Source organism: Argopecten irradians, chromosome 3, assembly GCF_041381155.1.
Source record: "Argopecten irradians isolate NY chromosome 3, Ai_NY, whole genome shotgun sequence".
Classification (NCBI taxonomy): domain Eukaryota; kingdom Metazoa; phylum Mollusca; class Bivalvia; order Pectinida; family Pectinidae; genus Argopecten; species Argopecten irradians.
In genome coordinates this window covers 57,681,640-57,708,126 of record NC_091136.1, presented here as the reverse complement: position 1 = coordinate 57,708,126, position 26,487 = coordinate 57,681,640, and the positions used below count along the sequence as shown (strand labels likewise).

Below are 26,487 nucleotides of genomic sequence, written 5' to 3'. Positions count from 1 at the left end.
CACAAGGGTCAAATAGGCTAAAATCTTTGAACGACTTCTTCTAACTAACCAAAAGATCCAGGGTACTCATATTTGGCCTGTAGCATGCTGGGATGAAGGGCTACAAAAGTTGTGAAACTTAATGACCTTGACGTATTGTCAAGGTCACCAGGGGTCAAATAGGCTAAAAAATTTGAACGACTTCTTCTAACTAACCAAAAGATCCAGGGTAATCATATTTGGCCTGTAGCATGCTGGGATGAAGGGCTACCAAAGTTGTGAAAATAAATGACCTTGACCTACTTTGAAGGTCACAGGGGTCAAATAGGCTAAAATCTTTGAACGACTTCTTCTAACTAACCAAAAGGTCCAGGATACTTGTATTTGGGGCTATAGCATGCTGGGATGAAGGGCTACAAAAGTTGTGAAAAATAATGACATAGATGTACTGTCAAGGTCACCGGGAGTCAAATAGGCTAAAATCTTTTAACTACACCTTTTAATTAGCCGAAAGGTCCAGGGTATTCATATTTAGTCAGTAGCATGCTGAGATAAAGGGCTATCAAAGTTGTGGAAATGAATGACCTTGACCTACTTTCAAGGTCATGAGAGTCAAATATTCCAAAATCTTGAATTTTGAACTTCTTCTGAAGTTCTACCAGTGTGATTAAGCTGAAACCTGCATGAAATTATCCTGATATGGTCCTGACCAAGTGTTGTTATGTTTTATGTCGATCCAAAATCCAAGATGGCTGCCACAGATGATCCAAAATGGCCGCCACAGATGCCATCTTGAAAACACATTCTTCTCAAGTTCTACCAGTGCAATTTAACTGAAACTTGAAACATGAAATGCCGCTGATATGATCTTGCCAAAGTGTTGTTTTATCTCTGGTTGATCCTAGATTGAAGATGGCTACCATGACACCATATCTAATTATTTTCCTATACAGCTATTGACAAGATAGTCAGATGACCATTAAGGCCCTTGGGCCTCTTGTGATAATTAAAGTTTGTTATCGCTATTTCTCAGAAAGTACTAAAGGGGTCTGTCTCAAATTTCATACGTTGGTTCCCCTAGGGACCTAGTTATGCATACTAGGTTTTTGGACTGATCGGTCAACAAGATGGCCGCCAGGTAGCCATCTTGATTTTTAGGGCGAGCAGAGTACGCTCGCCCTATTGTTTTCCTTGTCGTGTGTAGAGTCTGTGTACATCCGTTATGCCTAGTGCGCATGAAATACCTGAAGTGAGATCTACGTATTGAATAACTATATTCTGTTGGTCTTTGGCTTATGGTTACATACACAGCTTATGATTTCATAAACATAAATTAAATATTAACTCTTTTGCAACGATTTACATATGCAATTGTCAGTAATCAAGAACGTACCTGGATTAAACACTTATCACAAAAATACGTTTGGAACTGGAAGCGTATAATCATAAAAACGCTTGCAACTCTCTATATATTCAAGCACCTCGCCGATTTTGTACACCAATGTGCATTAAGGTTTAAATAGTCGATAAAGGATTATGGAACTGGAAGCGTATAAACATACAAACGCTTGTATCGCTCAAGAAATCCAAGCACCTCACCGATGATGTATTAAAAAGGTTCAAATAGTCGATAAATAGACGCATTGTGAAGCGCATTATCATACGAGTGAAACAAAAAAAAGACAATATAAAATATCAGTCTGGGTGTCTGAGCTCTAGATCTAATGTACCCCAGAAAGGCGTTCAAGCGTGGCACAGGTGAGTCACCATGTGCACAGAGACTAGACAGTGTTCTAGCGGACGACTATTTTGAACAGCGAATCAAGTCTTGAGTCTATCGTATCAATATCTATATAATAATAAACACGCTTCTATGTAACAAAGAACACACTTAACAAAGTTCAAAGGTATTTCACATTTAAAGTTCTGATGAAGTAAAGGAATGTATCTATTACAATACACCAAGGGTGTAAACCATCTCCTTGCAATAGTCCCAGAGATAATGAGCGAAAGTGCTATGTACACGGGGACACCTGTTGCCGAGGATTATTTCATACTGGAAATTAAGGTTAGGAAGTAGTTAGCGAGCACTTAATGTCTAACAGACATATTTCTAGTTATAGTTAAAGTTTGTTACCGCTATTTCTCAGAAAGTACTGAGGGGATCTTTCTCAAATTTCATATGTAGGTTCCTTAGGGCCCTAGTTATGCATATTGCGTTTTGGGACCAATCCGTCAACAAGATGGGCGCCAGGTAGCCATCTTGGATTTTGATAGTAAAAGTTTGTTATTGCTATTTCTCAGAAATTACTGAAGGGATCTGCTCAAATTTCATATGTAGGTTCCCCTAGGGACATTGTTATGCATATTGCGTCTTGGGACCGATCGGTACCCAAGATGGCCGCCATCATGGATTTTGATAGTTTAAAATTGTTATCGCTATTTCTCAGAAAATATTGAATAGATCATTCTCAAAAATCACATGTAGGTTTCCCTAGGACCCTAGTTGTGCATATTGCGTTTTGGGACCAATCGGTCAACAAGATGGCCGCCAATTTTTAGGTCACCTGAGACGAAGTCTCAAGTGACCTATTCTAATCGCCTTTTGTCTGTTGTCGTGCGTCGTATGTTCCGTGAACAATTTATATTTTATGGCTTCTTCTCAAAAACCACTGAAGCAATTTCAATGAAATTTTGCACAAACCTTCTTAGGCATAAGGTCAATCAAAACTGTGAATTATATGACCCCCACCCCCCAGGGGGCTGTGGGAAGGGCCAAAAGGGGTAAAACTGACTAAAATTTCAAAAATCTTCTCCACTCACAGATGTGGTAGAATCAAATACTCTTCATAGATAGAAAGGTCTCAAGGCCCTCTACAAAAATTGTGAATTATATGACCCTGGGGTCTCGGGTTTCCCCCTGGGGAGGGGGTTAAGTTTACTATAGTTTATATAGTGAAAACACATTTTGGAGCATTACTTGGTCATTTATAATAGAAAATTAGTCAAATCTTGTCAGAATTATCCCTATGACATGGCCATTGAATTCTATTCACAAATTTTCCATGACTGACTCCCAGGGGCCTTAGGGGCGGGGCCAAAAGGGGTCAAATAGGCTAAAACTTCAAAAATCTTCTTCTAAAATTCTGGAACTGGTAGAATCAAATACTCTTCATAGATGGAAAGGTCTTAAGGCCCTTTACAAAAATTGTGAATTATATGACCCTGGGGTCTCATGTTTCCCCCTGGGGAGGGGGTCAATTTAACTATAGTTTATAAAGGAAAAACACATATATGAATGTTATTTGCTTATTTTTCATAGGATATTAGTCAAACTGGGTTAGAATGTTTAGCCTGAGATAGCATTTTATCGTCATATCCATATTGGTCCTGGCTGACCCCCAGGGGCCTTAGGGGCGGGGCCAAAAAGGATGAATTTCATCGCCCTCGGATCTCAGATTTACCCCTGGGTCAAATTTACTATAGTTTATATAGGAAAAACACATTTATTTGCTTTGTTTTCATAGGAAATTAGTCAAACTGGGTTAGAATTATTAGCCTGAAAGAGCATTTTAACACCATATCTATATTTGTCCTGGCCTGGCCGACCCCCAGGGGCCAGAGGGGCGGGGCCAAAAGGGGTCAAATAGGCTAAAACTACAAAAATCTTACTCTGAATTCACAGATTCGATGGAACCAAATACTCTTCATAGATTGAAAAGTGAAATTTATGAAATCACTGACATTGACTGACTTGTTTGGTTTTGTTGTTTAACGTTGGCAAAGCAAATTGGAATTTTAAGCATAAGGTTTGGTAACATAATACACAACAAAAATGAAAAACAAAAAATAAAAATTCTAAATGGTTCAACTTTAAAGTTTATTCTAATTCGTAAATACTTTTCACAGATTTGAACCAATTTTGCAATGCTTTTCTGTAGCAGCACACAGGTGACCGTCAAGGTGGGCCTCTTGTATAAGTAGTATGTTTGAAAAAGTTTGAAAAGCAGAGAAAGTTCCCTCTTTCCATTATCAGACATTGATCATTCTTTGGTGGGCGCCAATATCCCTCTGGGATCTCTTGTTATAATTGAAGTTTGTTACCGTGAAGAGGTAATATTTTGATGACCTTTGTACAATCCGATGCTTTTTCAACACTTTTTTGACAACACCACTTCGTCCCAGTTTACATATATACAATTAGCTTTGTTGTGCTGTTTGGGCAAGATTACTTTGTATACAAAAATTTTTCTGACAGTTTTTTGAAACAATTACGTCCCCTTAAAGTCACATTCAAGTTTCTGGCAGCAGCAATTTGATTGGCCATTTCCAAAGGTCACCTGGACATGACCCCTAATGGGATGTTGTCAGATCCTCTTATCCAAAGCAGTGATAATAAGGATCTGTATTTTGATCAGATTAATTTTATATGTAGTATATTTGAAAAAGTTAGAAAAGCGGAAAAAATGTCCATCTTTCCACTGTCAGAGGTTGATCATTCTTTGGTGGGCGCCAAGATCCATCTGGGATGATACCCGATCTCTTGTATGGTGTATTGATGGTAACTGGCTATGATGCCATTTTCTGATAACTTACTTGCTGGTTAGTGCTCAAAAACAAGAGTTTCAGAAAAACTTGCTTTTGCATCTTTAAAAAATTAAAGCTGATGCAGGGATTTAAAAAGAAAAGTGTGGACATTACAATCAGGAAAGATCTCATAGATAAGTTGCACCTAATTTTAAATGATGTGCTTTTAATTCCAAATTGCTGGTGTTTTAGCCCACCACCATCATCCGTCTATCTGTTAAAGCGAATTGTTATCGCTATTTCTCAGACAGTACTGAAGGGATCTTTTTATAAAATTTCATATGTAGGTTCCCTAGGGCCATTGTTGTGTATGTGGCATTTTAGGACCAATCAGTCAGCAAGATGGCCAACTGGCCGCCATCTTGGATTTTGATAGTTGAAGTTTGTAACCACTATTTGATTTTGATAGTTGTAGTTTGTTACCGCAATTTTTCATAAAGTACTGAAAAATCTTTTTCAATTTCATATATAGTTTGTAGCTTAAGTTTGAAAAGCAGAGTGATCTTGTTAAATTCACCATGGCCCCTAGTGTGATGAATCATATCATATTGTCAATCTAACAGTTTTTGTTATCTATTATAGATATGATTGACACAAACTTCTTCAGCTCTGTTCACAATGCTGTTTATTTTGCTGTGAAAGTTCTGGAGTCACAAGTAAGGTGAGTATCAGTAAATCTAGAGCTGTGATAGGACCTTTATTGATAACAAAAGAAGGGCTAAAGTCCACAGGATTTTACCCTCCCTTTTTCCGATTCCTCTTTTATGGATTAAAAACATTTGTTATATATAATTAACCATATAAGGTTTAATTATTTTCTTCTAATTTGTGGTCTTTTTCATAATTTGTTTGATAAATTTGATTATGCTTATTTTGTCTGACCGTTAAAATTGGTCATATTTAATCAATTTTAGCTTCCTAAGATGTTTGGACAGATGTACATTACGACTGTTATCAGAAAACCAGAGAATTGCTAGTTTCTCTGAGACATTGACGGACTGGCTGATCTTGCAACATGATCTAGGCCCAAAGGTAATTTCTTAACATTTGCAATTCCTGGGCCCTATATCACATCCTACTATTAAAATTAATCAATTCATTTGTTCTGTGAAATGTGATAAAAATATAATACAGGTAGAAAATACTGATTAAGATTATTTCTAATCAACAAAATATTTTGTAGGGGAGTTCGTGGTATTTTTTCCGATGTTACTTTGGGTGATCTTGAGATTGGGTAAAATTTGATGTAATCATAATGTATATTAGAGGAGTATTCTTTAATATTATAAAAGATATTGTATCCATTTTAAAATATCAATCGGTAATATGGTAAATTACATTGGACAATCGTAATGTAACCAGCTGACAGAGCTCAGCATGTCCGTGGCAGATGTTGTTTTCCCGCACATGCGCAACAGGAGTACAAAAGTATTACGCAGTCTTCATTAGGATAGCCTCTGGTGTTATCATATACAGATTACCGATAGTGAAAGTAAACGTGCTGTTCTCCGATCGAATTATGGTCATGGGAAATCAAAATTGCTGCAATGTTGCTTGTTAATATATCATAAGCAGAAGAAGTGTCATCCTTTGTGAGTAAAACGATAAATGAGTGAGATTTTGTACTACTTTTCACTGAATTTTACGTATACACAGACATATGTCAGAATGTTTCCTATTTTGATAAGTATCCGGATACACATTTTCGGAGCCGGGTACATCCCAAACCCGACTTGTAACCAGGTACTTGGGTACTCGTAACAGCCCTAATATTTTGTGTTACCAGCCTGCTCCTGTCTTCCCCAAATCTCCTATAGGAGGAGTATCATTCCAAGCTGAAACAGACAATCGCAAAAATTTCCCAAGTGATGGCAGTTTCCACCTTTTCAAGAAACAAAGGTATTCACACAATATTAGAGTGGCATAATAGTTACCTTTGTAAGTACAGTTAGTACCTTTGAAGGATTTCCCAATCATTTGATTTTCATTAGTTATTAAGGGCATATCCTTTCATACACATGCATTTGACTGTACTTATAAAATGTATTGACGTGAAGCCTGTTAATTCATGTTTTTTCATGGATAGAGATACATTTTATGAGCTGTTGCGAGAATGGGAAGCTAACCACATGAGTTCAGGATGGTCTGTGGCTGCCTTCCTTGGAGACAAGATACGCACACTTATTAACTGCAAAACTGAGCTTGCCAACTATGTCCACTTTGCTCGACTGTTCCAATCCCAGCTTATAACTGTAAGATATTATTAATCACATTTATTTTAATTGTGTTGTTACCTAGTTTAAATGTTAAAGAGTTAATTTTATCTTCAAATATATTTCTCATTACACAGATTCCGTTGTTAATATTGTATAACTCTCATTACACAGATGATTCCGTTGTTAATATTGTATAACTCTCATGAGTGTTTTCTTCAGATGTATAACATTTGACTTATTGACAGATGTGTAAGGGAGACAACAGTCTGAAACCTGATGGGAAGGATGAGGAAGACGCTCTTTTAAGTCAGCTCAAAAGGACAAACCCAGAGAAATTTAAAAGGTGCTAATTATGGAGATTCTAACTTTTATATACTCGAGAAAATAATTTTGTGGGGGTATACTGGAATGGCCCTGTCTGTCTGTTGTATGTAAACCTTGTCCCAACAGCTCTCCTACACAACTGGACTAGTTTTAACGAAACTTTATGGTAATGTTGGAGACCTTGTTTAGATTTGCAAAAAGGCTGTAGTTTCTTATAATTTTGGTTTCCATAACAGGTAGCTATGCACAGGTTTTATAAGATGTAAAATGTGTTGATAACTGTTTTCATGACAACATTAAATGGATGCGTCTGACTTTTCAATTAAGATATTGTCAAATTAATTTGAAAATTGCTATATTAATATGTAAGGAATAACAAAAATACATTGATTTTCATGACATCAGATTGTCCTTTGGTTACTTGATGAAATGTGAAAATGAACATCAACTGAATTTGTATATAGATCATTGGTAAACATACTTGGTGCTTTCTCCAGAAATGATATCATTTGATTTCCATGGTGATATTTTTCTCTAGATTGCAGGAACGGTTCATCATGCCATTAAGTGTAGGGGGACCATGTCCTGCTCCAAGCTTCCCCGGCTGTCAGGAATTCTTCCGTGATTTTATCATGGCAGCTAGTAGTCCAATATTTAACCAACATCTTACAGACACATTCTCTGCCAAAGTCATTGAGGTAAGAAAACGAAAATACATAATCCTGAAATGAAACAAAAATTTCCAATCTGAATTTTTGTGTCGCATGTAACTCAACATAGGTATCACTATGTCGGTGTCAGCGGCAGCGGCATCGTTCTGGAAAATGTTTCCCTGCAATAGCTTTAGTATTTATTGTCCGATTTCAACCAAATTTGGCATATTGCTTTATATCAATGAGAGCTCGTATGACTTAAATACTGGTCAAAATCCATCTTAAATACTGGTCAAAATCCATCAATATTTGCAAGAGTTACAGGACTTTGTTACCTCTATTTTAAAATTGTCAAAACAGATAAATCTATAGTTTCCTCTCGATGATTTTAGTATTTATTGTCCGATTTTAACCAAAATTGATATATTGCTTTATATCAATAAGATCTTGAATTAGATCGACAGAAGTCAAAATTCATTAATATTTGCGAGAGTTACGAGACTTTGTTACCTCTATTTCTCAGAAAGTACTGAAGCGATCTGTCTCAAATTTTATATGTAGTATGTTTAAAAAAGTTTGAAAAGCAGAGAAAAGATCCCTCTTTCCATTGTCAGACATAAATCAATCTTCGGTGGGCACCAAGATCCCTCTGGGATCTCTTAGGTTTTTTTCTGCTTACATTCAAAAGAATACCATGAAATGCTATTCTCGGAAAAAAAAATTCTTCCAACATTATTATCAATCTTAACAACTGCACATCAAAATTGATAACGTTATTGACAATGTACGTCCTCCTTTCTTTGCTGAACATATTATTTTGTCCATACATCCTGTCCAAAAGTTTACACTCACCTTGTGATCCTAGGGGATGACAAAAATTTTGTGGCCAAAACCAATGAAAATCTTTGAATTGTGGTAGAAATTTACATTCTTGTGTGTTTTTTTACCATGTTTATCAGTCAACATCAATGCATTTTTTGAGATGTTTATTTATGTGTTTTATTTGTTTACAGTTAAATGAAATGTATATGGTATCCCAGGAGGAGACACAGACTGATCAGGATGGTTCTGATGATGTCAGTACTCTAAAGCCTTGTTAACATAACTGATAGAAGTATAAAAGAAGTCTTTTCTGTTTGAGTTTTAAAATTTATTACTTTTAAACTCTTTCTGTACTTATTTAAATTTTTTGCTTGCTACTGGAAGTAAAGATGGGTTCATCTGACCACAGGCACTTAGCTATAGACATTTTTAGCTCACCAGGCCCAAAGGGCCGGTGAGCTAATGTAATGGTGCGGCGTCCGTTGTCCGTCCGTCCGTCTGTCCGTCAACATTTCCTATAAATCGCTACTTGTCCTAGAGTTCTGCATGGAATGTAACCAAATTTGGCCACAAATATCCTTGGGGGAAGGGGAACAGTACTTGTATAAATTTTGGCTCTGAGCCCCCGGGGGCAGAGGGGCTGGGCCCAATAGGGGAAATAAAGGTAAACCCTATAAATCGCTACTTGTCCTAGAGTTCTGCATGGAATGTAACCAAATTTGGCCACAAATATCCTTGGGGGAAGGGGAACAGTACTTGTATAAATTTTGGCTCTGAGCCCCCGGGGGTAGGAGGGGCTGGGCCCAATAGGGGAAATAAAGGTAAACCCTTTAAATCGCTACTTGTCCTAGAGTTCTGCATGGATTGGAACCAAATTTGGCCACAAACATCCTTGGGGGAAGGGGAACTGAACTTGTTTAAGTTTTGGCTCTGACCCCCAGGGGACAGAGGGGTGTGGCCCAATAGGGGAATTTGAGGTAAATCCTATAAATCGCGACTTGTCCTAGAGTTCTGCATGGATTGTAACCAAATTTGGCCACAAATATCCTTGGGGGAAGGGGAACATAGTTTGTAGAAATTTTGGCTCTGACCACTCAGGAGCAGGAGGGGCGGGGCCCAATGGGAAAATTTGAGGTGAATCCTATAAATCGCTACTTGTCCTAGAGTTCTGCATGGTTTGTGACCAAATTTGGCCACAAACATCCTTGGTAGAAGGGGAACAGAACTTGAAATTTTTGGCTCTGACCCCCTGGGGGCAGGAGGGGTGGGGCACAATAGGGGAATTAGAGGTAAATATTCAAATTCCTTCAAAAAAGAAACAATGAACCTGTATCCATAACATTGCTTGTCATTACAAACCAGGTGAGCGATACAGGCCCTCTGGGCCTCTTGTTCTTTTTTAGCTCACCTATTCGAAAAAAAGGGGGAGCTAATGTTGTCACCCCGGCATTGGCGTCAGCGTTGGCGTCCCATTTCACGTTAAAGTTTTTGAGCAAGTTTCTGTTTCGTCAATTGTTTAAGCTTAAGTCATCATAAATGTTTATGATTTTATTTTCCTAATGTGTGTGGATGCTGAACATGATAATACAACCAATTTGGGGTCCTTTAGGGGGTTTTTGAGTCTGTTCATTTGTCATATTTCCATGTTAAAGTTTTTGAGCAAGTTTCTATTTTGTCAATTGTTTAAGCATAAGTCATCATAAATGTTTAGGATTTTATTTTCCTAATGTGTATGGATGCTGAACGTGATAATACAACCAATTTGGGGCCCTTTAGGGAGTTTTTGAGTCTGTTAATTTGTCATATTTCCATGTTTAAATAGTAAATACTTGAACATCAACTTCTTCTGAATAGGCGAGCTTTGCTGTTCTCCAACAGCTCTTGTATATATATGTAATACTGTGTCAAGGTCTATAACTCGGCTGGCCATATAACACTACCAAATTTCAGAAAAAGTATGATTATTAACAAACTAGAAGATGTGACGATGGGGATACTCTCAATCAACAGCCAGATAATGTATCTTTAATTTGGTATATGATACAATATATATCATGCCGTATAAATGTCACTAGGTATCCAGAAACATCGGAAAACATCAAGATTTTAACTGGTCGGACACTGAGGTGTCCTACGATTAACATGCCAGGGTTCTAATTGGTAACTCAAAAACCACTGCATGTCAATAGTTGTGCATATCGTGATTTGGGACCCATCGATCAACAAGATGACCACCAAGCAACCACCTTGGATTTTGATTTAGTTAAAGTTTGTTATCGCTATTTCGTAAAAGGCGACTAAATTTAGGGTTTTGTCTTTTCTCTTCTTTCTAAATAACTTTATTCTTCCTAATGTCTCCCTTGACACCGCCTCACTTTTGGTCTTTTGTTGATCGCTCGCCCGTGTGAGGTAGGGTCTGGGTTCTGTCCCCTGGCCGAGACACACCAAAGTCTATAAAAGTGTTAGTTTCTGCTCCTGCTTAGCACTCAGCATAAAGGGAGTGGGACGACTGGTTCACCCGTTGTCAGTATAATGTATTTTGCTTGGTGTCTTTGGCGACATGCTTCAGTGATATAGCACTATAAAAAGGGCACCAGTTCCACAATACAAGAAGACACAACACTAACATACCACAGTCTCCCAAAACACGCACCTCGCACTACGCACACGCTTTTTCAGGAAGTACTGAAGGGATCGTTCTCAAATTTCATTTGTAGGTTCCCCTAGGACCCTAGTTGTGCATATTGCGTTTTGGGACCAGTTGATCAAGAAGATGGCCGAGCGGCAGTCATCTTGGATTTTGATAGTTACCGCTATTTCTCAGAAATGACTGAAGGGATCTCTCTCAAATTTCAGCCTTTTGGGACTGATCAGTCAACAAGATGGCCAACCACCTGCCATCTTGGTTTTCATCATTGAAGTTTGTTACCACTATTTCTCAGAAAGTACTCAAGGGATCTGTCTCAAATTTTATGTGTAATATTTTTGAAAAAAGTTTGAAAAGCAGGGAAAAGATCCCTCTTTCCATTGTCAGACATTGATCATTCATTGAAGGTTCCCCTAGCACCCTTGTTATGCATATTGCATTTTAGGACAGATTGGTCAACAAGATGGCCACCAGGCAGCCATATTGGATTTTGATAGGTAAAGTTTGTTATTGCTATTTCTCAGAAAGTACTGAATGGGTCATTCTCAAATTTCATATGTACATTCCCCTAGGGCCCTAGTTGTGCATATTGCGTTTGAGGACCGATTGGTCAACAAGATGGCCACCAGGTAGCCATCTTGGAATGAGGTAGTTGAAGTTTGAAAAGTAGAGAAAAGACCCATCTGGTATTTGTCAAACCTAAATCAATCTTTGGTGGGCGCCAAGATTCCTCTGGGATTTCTTGTTAACTCTTTCCATACTCGTGATACATTAATCCATCACGGGGACATGTTCAGATATCCCTCATGACACCTTATTATGTCGTGATTGACATGTTAAATTTAAATTTTAACTCGCCGTGTTTGCTAACTTATACATCAGAATAATCTTTGTAAAAATGTTAAAAAGATATAATATGCATTGGAAATATAGTAAGATGAAAATAATTATGTACCAGATGCATGCTCGATCGTAAAATGGTTTACTATAAGTAATTCACAGAAAATCGGCCGACTGAAACATGGTTGTACACAATCGCTGACTGATTTTGCTTCCATTTTTCTGTGGGTTTAAATATTATTAATGTGCAAAAAAAGTCAATAGACAGCATTAAAATTATCTTCTGAATGCATATGAGTGCTAACTTGCACACATATGTCAGTCAACAGGTGTATTTCATTGGGATTCTGTTAAACAATTTTGCTGTGTTTTCAATGAAACAATCGGCAATCAAGTTTATATAGGTAAATTACAGGTAATATAGGACATATTACCAATGTCCTAAGTATCAGACAGTCATAAAACATTGTTAAAACGATCTCTAAATCCTAGATGCATTCGCTCAATACACAAAGAATGAAGCCCATATTTACTTCTGGTAGCAAGTTGGAAATTTGAATGAGTTCGGAAAGAGTTAAATATTTTGATCGTGTCAGCTCTGCAGTGTAGTGAAATTACAAATGGGAAAACAGAATAGCTAGATCATGAGTCACTTAAAATCCTGATGCTTGTGTGGTTGAGAAACTACTAGGGAATGGTCATTTATATTATAGATAACTTTGCAGAAATTGTTACATTAAGCAAGTTATTACATTACTACAATAAAATGTTGTAATTAATCTATGACTGTTTAGGAGGAGAAGGACCGGTTTGTTTCGTGTTTGATGACTGTAAGACTGGTGGCTAAATTTCTAGGCTTTGTTACCTTCCTCCCGTATCAGACAGGAGCAAGGATCTCTGACGAACTGGGGGCCATGTACATCTCCCTGCGTAATCATGTAAGATTTGACTCTATATAGTTTTAATTTAGAAAAAAAATGACCTGATAAACTTTGTGTTTTAAATTTAAACAGAATCTTCTTTTAACCTTGTTCATTTTTACATTAAGTTCAAAACAAAAGAAACAATATTGAAAACAAAATCTTGCTTCAAATCTTTGGAAGTTTTTTGCTCCCCTCTTGAAGAGAGAGGGGGGCAGTTGGAAGTGAAAATGCTGTTTTCAAACAGTAAAAACAGCTGTTGTTGAGGCTTATAGGATTAATGATCTGGTCATGATACTTGGTGATTGATTTTAATTGTTTTGTTTTCATTCTCTCACAAAAGTCATTGCAAATTGACCTGACCAGGTGCCTGAAGAGAGCTTTCCTCCTTGGACAACTGACATTGACTGTTCCTTGGGTGGTGGAATTTCTGAGTATGATGGATCAGATTGCACCTAACTTAGAAGTGATACAGGTGACACTGTTGGTCCTTCTCTATCTTCACCAGTAAGTATCATCAATCAGATTGTGTACATGTATAATAATATACACAGCTGGACAGCCATTAGATAAGTCTCATCCTTGTCAGAGGAGTTAAGATGTCTCAACATATTATCACAAGCCTTCAACCTCTGGGTTGTAAGTTTGAATCCCATGTAGGGCAGTTGGCAGGTACTGACAGTCGGTCACTGTTTTTTCTCTGGGTACTCTGACTTGCCTGCACCAGCACATGTGGCATGTCCTTTAATAGAGGCTCCTGGTGGTTAACTGGAATTATAAACCAATAAAATATAACCAAAACCAATCTTCAAGTCAGTACTAAGATAGGTGGTATCATAGCAACAGCATTCAGTTAATAAAATGTAGATCAAACTTGATTCCATAACTCCATTAACATAATAGTATGCACACCAACATAATACTTTTTTGGGGGTTGGGGGTACGGGATATAATGTATGAACATGGCAAAGTTTGTGACTGGTTGTGCTCCATTCATGTTTGTGGGGACAGTATTTAAGATTGTGTTGATAGCCTCTGGCTCAATCCTATTCTTAATCATCATTAGGTCATGATTGCACAAATTGAAGTAGTGAAAATTATTGAGAAAGGGAGTGATACAATGAAACCTTGCTAACTCAAATTTGTAGAACTCTTTAAGACCCTGTTTAATTTGAAATGTTGAGTTCCTTAACTTAACTTGATAACAAAGAAATCAGGTATGGCTGAGATAAATATATTGCGACACTCGTTTTACACAAAATATCTTTGGTAGGATTCATGATAGCAATGAGAACTGGTGAAACTTCTTATGTCCATTCTAATTTCCCTATCAAGTTCTGTATATACATGTATTTTAGCTTTGTTTTTTGTTTTGTTCAGACAGACCTGGAACCCACGAGAATTTACGAACACCTGTTATGCCAATCTGTTAGTAGTGACTACCATCAGCTGGCTGTTTGAGGTTTGTGGTAAAGGATTCTCCTAATATATATATCTAAACAAGTCTAATATCTCAAAAGGTCTCCAGTATGTTTGCCCTGTTGAAAAGTGCACATTATAAATAACTGACCACTTTTGACCTGTAAAGAGGCCCAGTTGGGTAAGAACTAGATCTAGAGCTACAATATCGTAATTATGATGTGAATGGATGTCATAAATGACACAAAGAAAGGTGTATCATTAAAAATGAAATTTTGCCTCCCCTTTGAGTAACCCGAGACATATCCCATGAATAATTGATTTCCTGGATTGATTCTTCTAATAACCACCAGTTATTTTTGTGGGCCAAACATTTTTGGATATGGATGTTACAAATCTTATTTGTTGTTGAAGATTTCTTTATTCTTTATTTTCTATATGTATCATGTTTATGAAACAGTTGCTTTGATTTATGAACAGAATGCTGTGATACCCGAAGGATTTTTTTTCTCCGAGATCCCAAATGAAGTTTCCTCCTTAGGTACTTTAGTTGAGCACCAAAAGAACATTTCTTTGGTAAGTCATGGTGAAGATTTCTAATTTTTAGCTCACCTGGCCAACATTTCCTTCAAATCGCTACTAGTCATAGAGTTCTACATCGGTAACTAAGTAGATTTTTTTGCTGGTTCTAGGAAGACTATACCATTATAAAAATTTCATAATAGATGCAGCACATCAAACAATAGTTCACTGCACTATACACAATACAATTTTGTACTAGGACTCTTCGGTGATGCTAGAAATCAAAATATGTCAATCCAAAAAGATGTCAGAGCTAAATACAAAACTAAATGGCCTCTATACCATGGTCTTTTTTACAAAAAAATAGATATGTGTGGAGGGTCAACAAAATTGAAAATCGCTTCTAAGGGTAGGCCCCCAATTTCTAAGTGCCTCCCCCCCCCCCCCTACCATATATGTTTTGTTTGAACAGCCCTAAGGGATTTTAGAGGTAAATGTTCAAATTCCTTAAGAAAAGAAACAATGAACCTGTATTCATAACATTACTTGGCATTATTAACCAGGTGAGCAAAACAGGCCCTCTGGGCCTCTTGTATTGTTTTCAGTAACCAGAAAATAACTTTTCACTCCCTGAGCCCAGTTTCATGACTATTCCTGGACTTTAAGGAACTCCTTAACATAAAATTCTCCATAGGAAAGCATTACAGATTTTGAGGAAGGCTCTTTATTAGGTCACCTGGCCATAGGTCATGGTGACCTATTGCGATAGTGTTTTGTCTGTCGTCGTGCGTCGTGCGACGTCCATTAACATTTCCTTGTGAATATGATAACTTAAATAAATTTTCACCGAGCAGGCGAGCTTCGTGAAACTTTATATGTAGACTGACATTGGAAACATCTCGGACAGCTTCGAAAATCGGCTGGATTTGATTGTAATTTACGGAGTTATTGCCCTTTGCACTAATAATTACATTTGGACCTTGTGAACGCGATAACTTAAGTAAATATGAACCGAGCTTAATGAAACTTTGTGTGTAGACTCACATTGGAAAGATCTCGAACAACCTCGAAAATCGGCTGGATTTGATTGTAGTTTACGGAGTTATTGCCCTCTGCACTAATAATTACATTTGGACATTGTGAACGCGATAATTTAAGTAAATATGAACCGATCTTAATGAAACTTTGTGTTTAGACTCACATTGGATCGATCTCGAAAAATTGATTCGTCTGTTTTTTATTGCCCTAAGAAATTCAGGAATGAGACAATCATTTCACTTATTTGCCAAAACTTCCATTTTAAGACAAATTATGTTTCCCCTTCCCCACTCCAGCTGACACAACCGCCATTTTGGATTTTCACTGTTTTGGCTGGAAATATATTATATAGCAGTCATGTGACTCATGTGGCCATGTGACAAGTCATGTGACTTACTGGTAAACATTATAAGCAGGGAGATGTGAAATGATATGTGGACTTCAGAAGTTTTACTCAGAAGATACAGCATGTAAAACCTTGAATATTAAAAAAATAAAAAAATAAAAAAATTCAATATCAAAGGTTTTCTCATCAATGTTATTGGCTTTATGTTAAGTTGAAATGAAAGTTACATTTCATGGCCATGGGAGCTCAAACTATTTTACTTAAATAAAATAAGTTACATTTCATGGCCATAAAGCTTAATAACAAAAGCGTTCATGGGGTGAAAAATCATCCGAATTCGAAAGGAGAGTTTTAAGGCCATGATGATCACTTTGCAACAGCAATTTCTCTTCATGGCCATTAAATTGCTAATCATGGCTATGAATGCCGTTGTTACTGGAAATCATGACCATGAAAATAATTCATGGGTTAATTACTTTTATATACCAGCCATTTCATTGTGTGTTCATTGTCCCATGTAATATATTACTACTTTTTCATGGCACCATGAAAAATGTTCAAACAAAATTTCATGATATGTTTTCATGATTTAAAGGGATTTAAAGTTTCATGGGGTTATCATATTTTTTTCATGGTTCCATGTGCAGTAGTGATGTAATTCTATTTGTTCTTTTGGTGTCTTGACAAAGGGGCAAATTGCCTCGAAAATTCAACAATTTTTTGTCCACACTGTTAGAAGTACTTGTTTGACCTATACTTGAACATTAGTAAATGTATTTGTTTCCATACGTCTTTGTTGTTTATTACAGGACAAAATGGGATATGTGGACCAGAAGTTGTACTACACTTGTTGTCCTTACATGGGTATGTTGTCATCTAATATCTGTATCAGGGATCATTTATGTTGTTATTATATAATTTACTTACACAAAACTGTGTATGAAAAAATATAATATTTTCAACTATATTTCAACCGTTCAATAAAACGTTATATTGCACAGTTTGAAGTTATATTGCACTTTTCTGCCTTTCTTGGTTTGAGGTAATCAGCAAGTGTTATATTTAATTTGGCCTTTGGCCTCATGCAATAGAATAGTTGATTACAACCACCTTGGGTTGAATATTAACAACTAGAGCAAAGTAACCTATGAAATATAATCAAATATTTGCATAACAGTTGCAGTTGGTAGTAGACTAAAGGTTACACATTGTGCACACGGTGTGAACTACGAGTGGACACAGTGCACGAGGTTTAGACTACAGGTAGACACGGAGTGCACTACGTGTGAACACGGTGTCCACTACAGGCGGACATTGTGTCCAGGTAAAATGTCCACTACATCCAGACCACAGACAGACTAGATGCTGTGCCACAGAGATATGAGCAAATATGTTTTTATTCTGCAGTCTATATGGACTTTGACAGATAGAAATATTTATTGCGATCAGAAATATAATATTTATTGCAACATAAAAGTTGCCGTTAATTACTGGAAATCATTCGTACTGTAATGTTTATTTGAATAGATACATATAAAGTAAAACGTTTCAATATATATTGTCATATATTTTAATTTATAAATAAGGACGTTTATTAGAAGTTATAAAAGCAAATTAACTGCCTTGCAAATTAACTGCGAACGGTAAACCACGTTCTGGTTATGTCTCATCGATGGATAGTTCAAGTCCGCCTTTTCCCAGTAAAAACTATTTTTCTTAGCTAGTGATATGTAGTTTAAAGATGAAATTCTTTTTCGAACGCATAAAGTGATGAACCTTGCGTGGAGTAAGATTTTCAGTGTAAGCATATTGTCGCCAAAGAGATATTTTGATCGGCAAAATATTTTGATTAAAAAGAATATATTGATGGGCATAATAAAAGCAAGGACATATAAAAATAAACAAATTAAATTCTTCATCAATTTTAGGTGCACGAAATAGTTTTAATCCTGTCAAATATGTAATACGTATACATTTGCTTCAAGGAACCTAGCGCGTTGCAAAGCATTGGAAAAATGAGAAATCGTCCATAGACGTTAAAATCGGCATTAGAAATTACATTTTATGTGTCAACCGATTGAGGAACCTGTAAGCACTGGCTTAAGAAAGCAAAAATTTAGTATCGGGCATGTGGCTGCTCGTGGGCATCAACACTGTTCAAAGGACTGTCGCTAAAGTGTAGGTCACATGCCTAATAACAAATCAAACAGACAGAGTCAAAATAAATCCAACTTCTACCCATTTAAACTGTAGATTCATAGTTGTTGATTAGATCAAGGACCTATATCCTTGATTAGATTCTGAATTTGTCACAATTATTTTAATTCTAGAAACCTTGATAATTTGACAATATTCTATTCTGACCTTCTTTTACAAACCGCGTGAGTTACGTGATAACAATTAATGTATGATCCATACATGTAGTATATTGTACACTTAAAATTTGCCTGCTCGAAAGGTAGACCCCTAGGCTAGGACTGCAGTTGCCATGGTCACTTGGACTTCATACTGTTCCATCAACCACACGGATATGATAATCTAAATTACCTAACATTGGTCAGAGTGGGGCCTGGGGCCTTCTTTGGGCACCCTTCTATGTTCAGTCAAGTGTATCACAGACTAACAACACCTGTATACATGTAGTACCTTATCCCAACCCCAGGAGATCCATTTATAGCATGCTGTACTTAGGTGGCAGCCTCTCTACATACATACATTGTACTCATCACACAAATACGTACAGTTATACAACAACAATGCTAGTCAATAGGGATATGTGTTTTAAACTGGTAGTGCATTTTAATTTATTTGATAATGAAGCTTTATATATTGAAATTAAAAATAATCTAAATACCAAGTGTATAATTAACTAAAACATTTATTTCAAGATTATTGGAATATCATATTTCATCCAATATCTTTTCATTAATTTAATTTTTTACACTGGCTTTTTACATATATCAGAAACCTGATTATCATGACTATGTATGTAAAATACCATATAACAATGTTGAATAAGTACCTAATCTAAATTAATTTTGATTAAAACTTGGCGACAAACAGACATAAACTCTATTTTTGAGGAATTAAAATACATTTCATTCCTTCTTTGTCTATAGTAATATTTAAATGAGAAACACAATGCATTATGGGAAATTATATGGCCGACGGTACCACTTCATACAAAAGAAATAAAGTTTAAGAAAAGATTAAGGCAATTAAGAAATATTCATTATTTTTCTATTCTTAAATATGTTACTCAAAGTGTCATGACATCATAATTACCTGTGTTGGATAATCTATATTCCCTGGACAGTGTCACAAGTCAGGTGACCTAGTTTCATCTAGATGCTGTTTATAGGCCTATATGTGTGTGTAAATGTGTTACATATACCATTTACTGTTAAAGGGAAAAACAATGGTTGAGAGTTAATTAATGTATTTTGTTATCACGGCCCTGGGAAAGGCTCGACTGTAGCTGCCAATGTCAATTTGTTGACCCGTAGTACACATTCCGTTGTGCCGAGATCCAGCCAATACAACTTGTGCATTGTTATCTTAATTGTGAAATTTATATTGTGTTGAAGAAAATGAGATAAAAGATAAGTAATTAATTTCAAGGTATTGAAGCAACTTCAGTTTACCTCTTATAACCGGGAAAGCCAAACATCATTGATTTTTTTGACACCTATTATGAATTAAGCCCTCCTCCAGCAGGTATCTTTTAAAAGTCTAGTCAACTTAACACTTTGATTATACATAGTTGTACATGTGTGATACCGATAAGCAATCATACAGGAAACAGTTTCCCCAATTATTTTTTATCATATAACAATATTCTGATAAATTTGAATAAACAGCATTGTTAAATTTTGAATTTTATTAAATTTTCTAATATTGAAGTTAAGTTGATGCTATTTGAGTTGGTCCCAACAATATTCTTACTAAGAAGATGCTGCTTCTGCATACGCTCACACTAAAATCCTGCTCAGAAAAAAAACTGTTCTGCACAAATCAATCTTTTTATAAAACTGTTGATCTATATATAACTTAACATGTGATGAATGACATCTGTCTTGAAAGAATTTTATGATTGTTTTAATACCAACATTGATAACAATTAAATACCAGTGGTCATTTGAATTGTCCTAATTAATTATTAGTTTAAACAGTGCATATGAGTGATAATCAAGAATATTAGTCAAAACCAATTGTTAAACATTAATTAACTGGACCATCGTGCTACGAGGCCATTGGCCTCTTGTTTACACTGGCTTTTTACATATATCAGAAACCTGATTATCATGACTATGTATGTAAAATACCATATAACAATGTTGAATAAGTACCTAATCTAAATTAATTTTGATTGTAATAAATTTTTATATTACAGGAGAGATTTGACCTTATTTGTAGAATTTTCTGTATAACAGGAGAGATTCGACTTCTTTGTAGAGCTTTTCGACACTAGCTACTTGTAGAGTTTTCTGTATTACTTAAGAGATTTGACCCTACTTGTTCAGTTTTCTGTATTACAGGAGAAATCAGAACTCTACTTGTTGAGTTTTCTGTATTACTTAAGAGATTTTACCCTTCTTGTTCAGTTTTCTGTATTACAGGAGAAATCAGAACTCTACTTGTAGAGTTTTCTGTATTACTGGAGAGATTTGACCCTACTTGTTCAGTTTTCTGTATTACAGGAGAAATCAGAACTCTACTTGTTGAGTTTTCTGTATTACTTAAGAGATTTGACCCTACTTGTTCAGTTTTCTGTATTACAGGAGAAATCAGAACTCTACTTGTAGAGTTTTCTGTATTACTTAAGAGATTTGACCCTACTTGTTCAGTTTTCTGTATTACAGGAGAAATCAGAACTCTACTTGTTGAGTTTTCTGTATTACAGGAGAAATCAGAACTCTACTTGTAGAGTTTTCTGTATTACTTAAGAGATTTGACCCTACTTGTTGAGTTTTCTGTATTACAGGAGAAATCAGAACTCTACTTGTTGAGTTTCTGTATTACTTAAGAGATTTGACCCTACTTGTTCAGTTTTCTGTATTACAGGAGAAATCAGAACTCTACTTGTTGAGTTTTCTGTATTACTTAAGAGATTTGACCCTACTTGTTCAGTTTTCTGTATTACAGGAGAAATCAGAACTCTACTTGTTGAGTTTTCTGTATTACTTAAGAGATTTGACCCTACTTGTTCAGTTTTCTGTATTACAGGAGAAATCAGAACTCTACTTGTTGAGTTTTCTGTATTACTTAAGAGATTTGACCCTACTTGTTCAGTTTTCTGTATTACAGGAGAAATCAGAACTCTACTTGTAGAGTTTTCTGTATTACTTAAGAGATTTGACCCTACTTGTTCAGTTTTCTGTATTACAGGAGAAATCAGAACTCTACTTGTAGAGTTTTCTGTGGGCAGCAGCAGTAAGAACTCCACCATTAGAAAGATTACCCCTGTATCTGCTGACGATCGCTCTCAGCCGTCCATGACAGAGAGACAAACACAGGTTAGAAACCCTCCTATACACTAACAATGGACACTTCCAGCTATTACCCCATTGATGAGGGCAGCTTTATGTAGGGAAACATAATACAGTAAAACATGTTTATAACCAAATGCTGACTGGACATTCAAATGTAAACTAACTCACCTTCATGATCATGGATTATTAGATTTTGTGTATTACGCTAGCAGTTAGAATTTGCAAATAAAAATTGTAATATAAAAATCATAAAATAAATGATAAAACTACTAAAATTATATAATGCTGCAGTTTGAGATTAGTTTGTTATATTTGTACAAACCAAGTTTGTCATGTTTCAAGTATTACTGTATAGGAAAATCTAGTTGGATATAATTATACTTCTTTATTTTCATAGCTTCATCTGGAAGAAAATTTTTTTCACAATCATCCAGCATCCCTAAGGCGAACTGTTGATTTTGTGGCCGACAGAACAGCTTCTAATTACATCAAGAGGTTCCGCTCGACTGTACTGTCCTCTTCCATCAGAGGTAGTAAAACACGACTATCCAATCACATAGAACCTCAGATCAATTCGTCACCAACGGCCAAGGCCAAGGTAAATAACTGAATTAATTGAAGACGGTTAAATATTTACAATAGCCTGGCTATTTACATTTTTAGGTCATCTGACCCAAAGGGTCAGGATGACCTATTGTCATCATGCACCGTCCGTCGTCGTGCGACGTCCGCCGTCAGTCGTCCGCCGTCCGCCGTCCGTAAACTTTTCATTCAAACGACTTCTTCTCAATAACCGGAAGGCCCAGGGTACTCATATTTGGCCTGTAGGTTGCTGGGATGAAGGGCTACCAAGTTTGTTCAAATAAATGACCTTGACCTTCATTTAAGGTCACGGGGTCAAAAAAGCTAAAATCTTTAAACGACTTCTTCTCAAGAACCAGAGTGCCCAGGGTACTGATATTGGGCCTGTAGCATGCTCGGATGAAGGGCTACCAAGTTTGTTCAAATGAATTACCTTGACCTTCATTCAAGGTCACAGGGGTCAAATAGGCTTAAATCTTGAAATAACTTTTTGTGAATAACTAAAAGGCCTAGAGACCTGATATTGGGCTTGTGACATGCTGGGATGAAGGGCTATCAAGTTTGTTCAAATCAATGACCTTGATCTTCATTCAAGGTCACAGTGGTCAAATAGGCTAAAATCTTTAAACGACTTCTTCTCAAGAACCAGAAGGCCCAGGGTACTGATATTAGGCCTGTGACATGCTGGGATGAAGGGCTACCAAGTTTGTTCAAATAAATGACCTTGACCTTCATTCAAGGTCACAGGGGTCAAATAGGCTAAAATCTTTAGACTTCTTCTCAAGAACCGGAAGGCCCAGAGTACTGATATTGGGCATGTAGCATTCTGGAATGAAAGGCTATCAAGTTTGTTCAAATGAATGACCTTGACCTTCATTTAAGGTCACAGGGGTCAAATAGGCTAAAATCCTTTAAACGAATTGTTTTGAATAACTAAGAGGCCTAGAGACCTGATATTGGGCCCCTGACATGCTTGGATGAAGGGCTACCAAGTTTGTTCAAATGAATGACCTTGACCTTCATTCAAGGTCACGGGGGTCAAATAGGCTTAAATCTTTAAATGACTTCTTCTCGAGAACCAGATAACCCAGGGTACTGATATTGGACCTGTTGCATGCTGGGATGAAAGGCTACCAAGTTTGTTCAAATGAATGACCTTGACCTTTATTTAAGGTTACAGGGGTCAAATAGGCTAAAATCTTTACACAACCTTTTGTGAATAACTAAGAGGCCTAGAGACCTGATATTGGGCCCCTGACATGCTGGGATGGAGAGCTACCAAGTTTGTTCAAATAAATGACCTTGACCTTCATTCAAGGTCAAAGGGGTCAAAAAGGCTAAAATCTTCAAACGACTCCTTCTCAAGAACCAGAAGGCCCAGGGTATTGATATTGGGCCTGTAGCATGCTCGGATGAAGGGCTACCAAGTTTGTTCAAATGAATGACCTTGACCTTCATTTAAGGTCACAGGGGTCAAATAGGCTAAAATCCTTTAAACGAATTGTTGTGAATAACTAAGAGGCCTAGAGACCTGATATTGGGCCCCTGACATGCTTGGATGAAGGGCTATCAAGTTTGTTCAAATGAATGACCTTGATCTTCATTTAAGGTCACGGGGTCAAAAAAGCTAAAATCTTTAAACGACTTCTTCTCAAGAACCAGAGTGCCCAGGGTACTGATATTGGGCCTGTAGCATGCTCGGATGAAGGGCTACCAAGTTTGTTCAAATGAATTACCTTGACCTTCATTTAAGGTCACAGGGGTCAAATAGGCTAAAATCCTTTAAACAACTTCTTGTGAATAACTAAGAGGCCTAGAGACCTGATATTGGGCCTGTGGCATGCTGGGATGAAGGGCTACCATATTTGTTTTAAAAAAATGACCTTGATCCTCATTCAAGATCACAGGGGTCAAAATGGCTAAAATCTTTAAATGACCATGTTGTATTGTGCCAATAGTCAGATGACCGTTAAGGCCCATGGGCCTCTTGTATCTGTTTGGCTCAATATTGTACCAACTACTAATTCCAATATGATTTTAAAACCAAAATATCACTTCAACTCAAACAAGGACAAATTGATAGAAAGAAACACATTAAACAGCAGACCAGGGAACTAATACGTATTGTCCGTATTTAGTACAGATTTTACCTATTAAAGATACGGACTACGGATTGACTTATTTTAGCTTTAAAATCCTACTCCTCCTTCATCCTTGGATGGATTTTCATCCATATTTGGTTTGAAACATCTCATTGGGGAAGGACAATCATATTTTGTATAAATGAGCCTGGTCCGACCCCTAGGGGCTGAGGGGTGGGGCCCAAAAGGGCAAATTTTCTTAATTTTAAGCTTTAAAAATCCTACTCCTCCTTCATCCTTGGATGGATTTCATCCATATTTGGTTTGAAACTTCATTAGGGAAGGACAATCATATTTTGTATAAATGAGCCTGGTCTGACCCCTAGGGGCTGAGGGGTGGGGCGGCCCAAAAGGGCAAATTTTCTTAATTTTAAGCTTTAAAATCCTACTCCTCCTTCATCCTTGGATGGATTTCATCCATATTTGGTTTGAAACATCATTGGGGAAGGACAATCATATTTTATATAAATGAGCCTGGTCCGAACCCTAGGGGCTGAGGGGTGGGGCAACCAAAAGGGCAAATTTTCTTAATTTTAAGCTTTAAAATCCTACTCCTCCTTCATCCTTGGATGGATATCATCCATATTTGGTTTGAAACATCATTGGGGAAGGACAATCATATTATATATAAATGAGCCTGGTCCGATCCCTAGGGGCTGAGGGGTGGGGCCCAAAAGGGCAAATTTTCTTTTTTTTAGCTTTAAAAAATTCCTACTCCTCCTTCATCCTTGGATGGATTTCATCCATATTTGGTTTGAAACATCATTGGGGAAGGACAATCATATTTTGTATAAATTGAGCCTGGTCCGACCTCTAGGGGCTGAGGGGTGGGGCCCCAAAACGGCAAATTTTCTTATTTTAGCTTTAAATCCTACTCCTCCTTCATCCTTGGATGGATTTCATCCATATTAAGTGTGAAACATCATTAGGGAAGGACAATCATATTTCATATAAATGAGCCTGGTCAGACCCCTAGGGGCTGAGGGATGGGGCCCCCAAGGGCAAAACTTTCTTATTTTAAGCTTTAAAATCCTACTCCTCCTTCATCCTTGGATGGATTTCATTTATATTTAGTGTTAAACATCATTGGGGAAGGACAATTATATTTTATATAAATGAGCCTGAGGGGGGGGGGCCCCAAAAGGGCAAATTTTCTTATTTTAGCTTTAAAATCCTACTCCTCCTTCATCCTTGGATGGATTTCATCCATATTTGGTTTGAAACATCATTGGGGAAGGACAATCATATTTTATATAAATGAGCCTGGTCCGACCCCTAGGGGCTGAGGGGTGGGGCCCCAAAAGGGCAAATTTTCTTATTTTAGCTTTAAAATCCTACTCCTCCTTCATCCTTGGATGGATTTCATCCATATTTGGTTTGAAACATCATTGGGGAAGGACAATCATATTTTATATAAATGAGCCTGGTCCGACTTCTAGGGGCTGAGGGATGGGGCCCCAAAAGGGCAAATTTTCTTATTTTAAGCTTTAAAATCCTACTCCTCCTTCATCCTTGGATGGATTTCATCCATATTTGGTTTGAAACATCATTGGGGAAGGACAATCATATTTTGTATAAATGAGCCTGGTCCGACTTCTAGGGGCTGAGGGGTGGGGCCCCAAAAGGGCAAATTTTCTTATTTTAGCTTTAAAATCCTACTCCTCCTTCATCCTTGGATGGATTTCATCCATATTAAGTGTGAAACATCATTAGGTAAGTACATTCATACTTGATATATTTGAGATAGGTCTGACCCCAAGGGGCTGAGGGGTGGGGCCCCAAAAGGGCAAATTTATTTATTTTAAGCTTTAAAATCCTACTCCTCCTTCATCCTTGGATGGATTTCATCCATATTAAGTGTGAAACATGATTAGGTAAGTACATTCATATTTGATATATTTGAGATAGGTCTGACCCCTAGGGGCTGAGGGGTGGGGCCCCAAAAGGGCAAATTTGTTT

The 26,487-nt window shown here is 36.9% G+C and overlaps 1 protein-coding gene across 1 annotated transcript in view; it reads left to right on the top strand.

Moving 5' to 3' along the window:
• LOC138319204 (codanin-1-like) overlaps positions 1–26,487 on the top strand; it is a 57,137-nt gene that overhangs the window by 8,381 nt on the left and 22,269 nt on the right. Inside the window, exons 6-19 of the mRNA XM_069262187.1 lie at positions 5,149–5,227; positions 5,481–5,598; positions 6,353–6,465; positions 6,653–6,818; positions 7,028–7,125; positions 7,645–7,804; positions 8,773–8,835; positions 12,863–13,006; positions 13,332–13,495; positions 14,369–14,450; positions 14,888–14,983; positions 17,123–17,177; positions 21,702–21,829; positions 22,203–22,403. Of these exons, the coding sequence (XP_069118288.1) occupies positions 5,149–5,227; positions 5,481–5,598; positions 6,353–6,465; positions 6,653–6,818; positions 7,028–7,125; positions 7,645–7,804; positions 8,773–8,835; positions 12,863–13,006; positions 13,332–13,495; positions 14,369–14,450; positions 14,888–14,983; positions 17,123–17,177; positions 21,702–21,829; positions 22,203–22,403 (1,667 nt within the window). The remainder of the gene's footprint in view (positions 1–5,148; positions 5,228–5,480; positions 5,599–6,352; positions 6,466–6,652; positions 6,819–7,027; positions 7,126–7,644; positions 7,805–8,772; positions 8,836–12,862; positions 13,007–13,331; positions 13,496–14,368; positions 14,451–14,887; positions 14,984–17,122; positions 17,178–21,701; positions 21,830–22,202; positions 22,404–26,487) is intronic.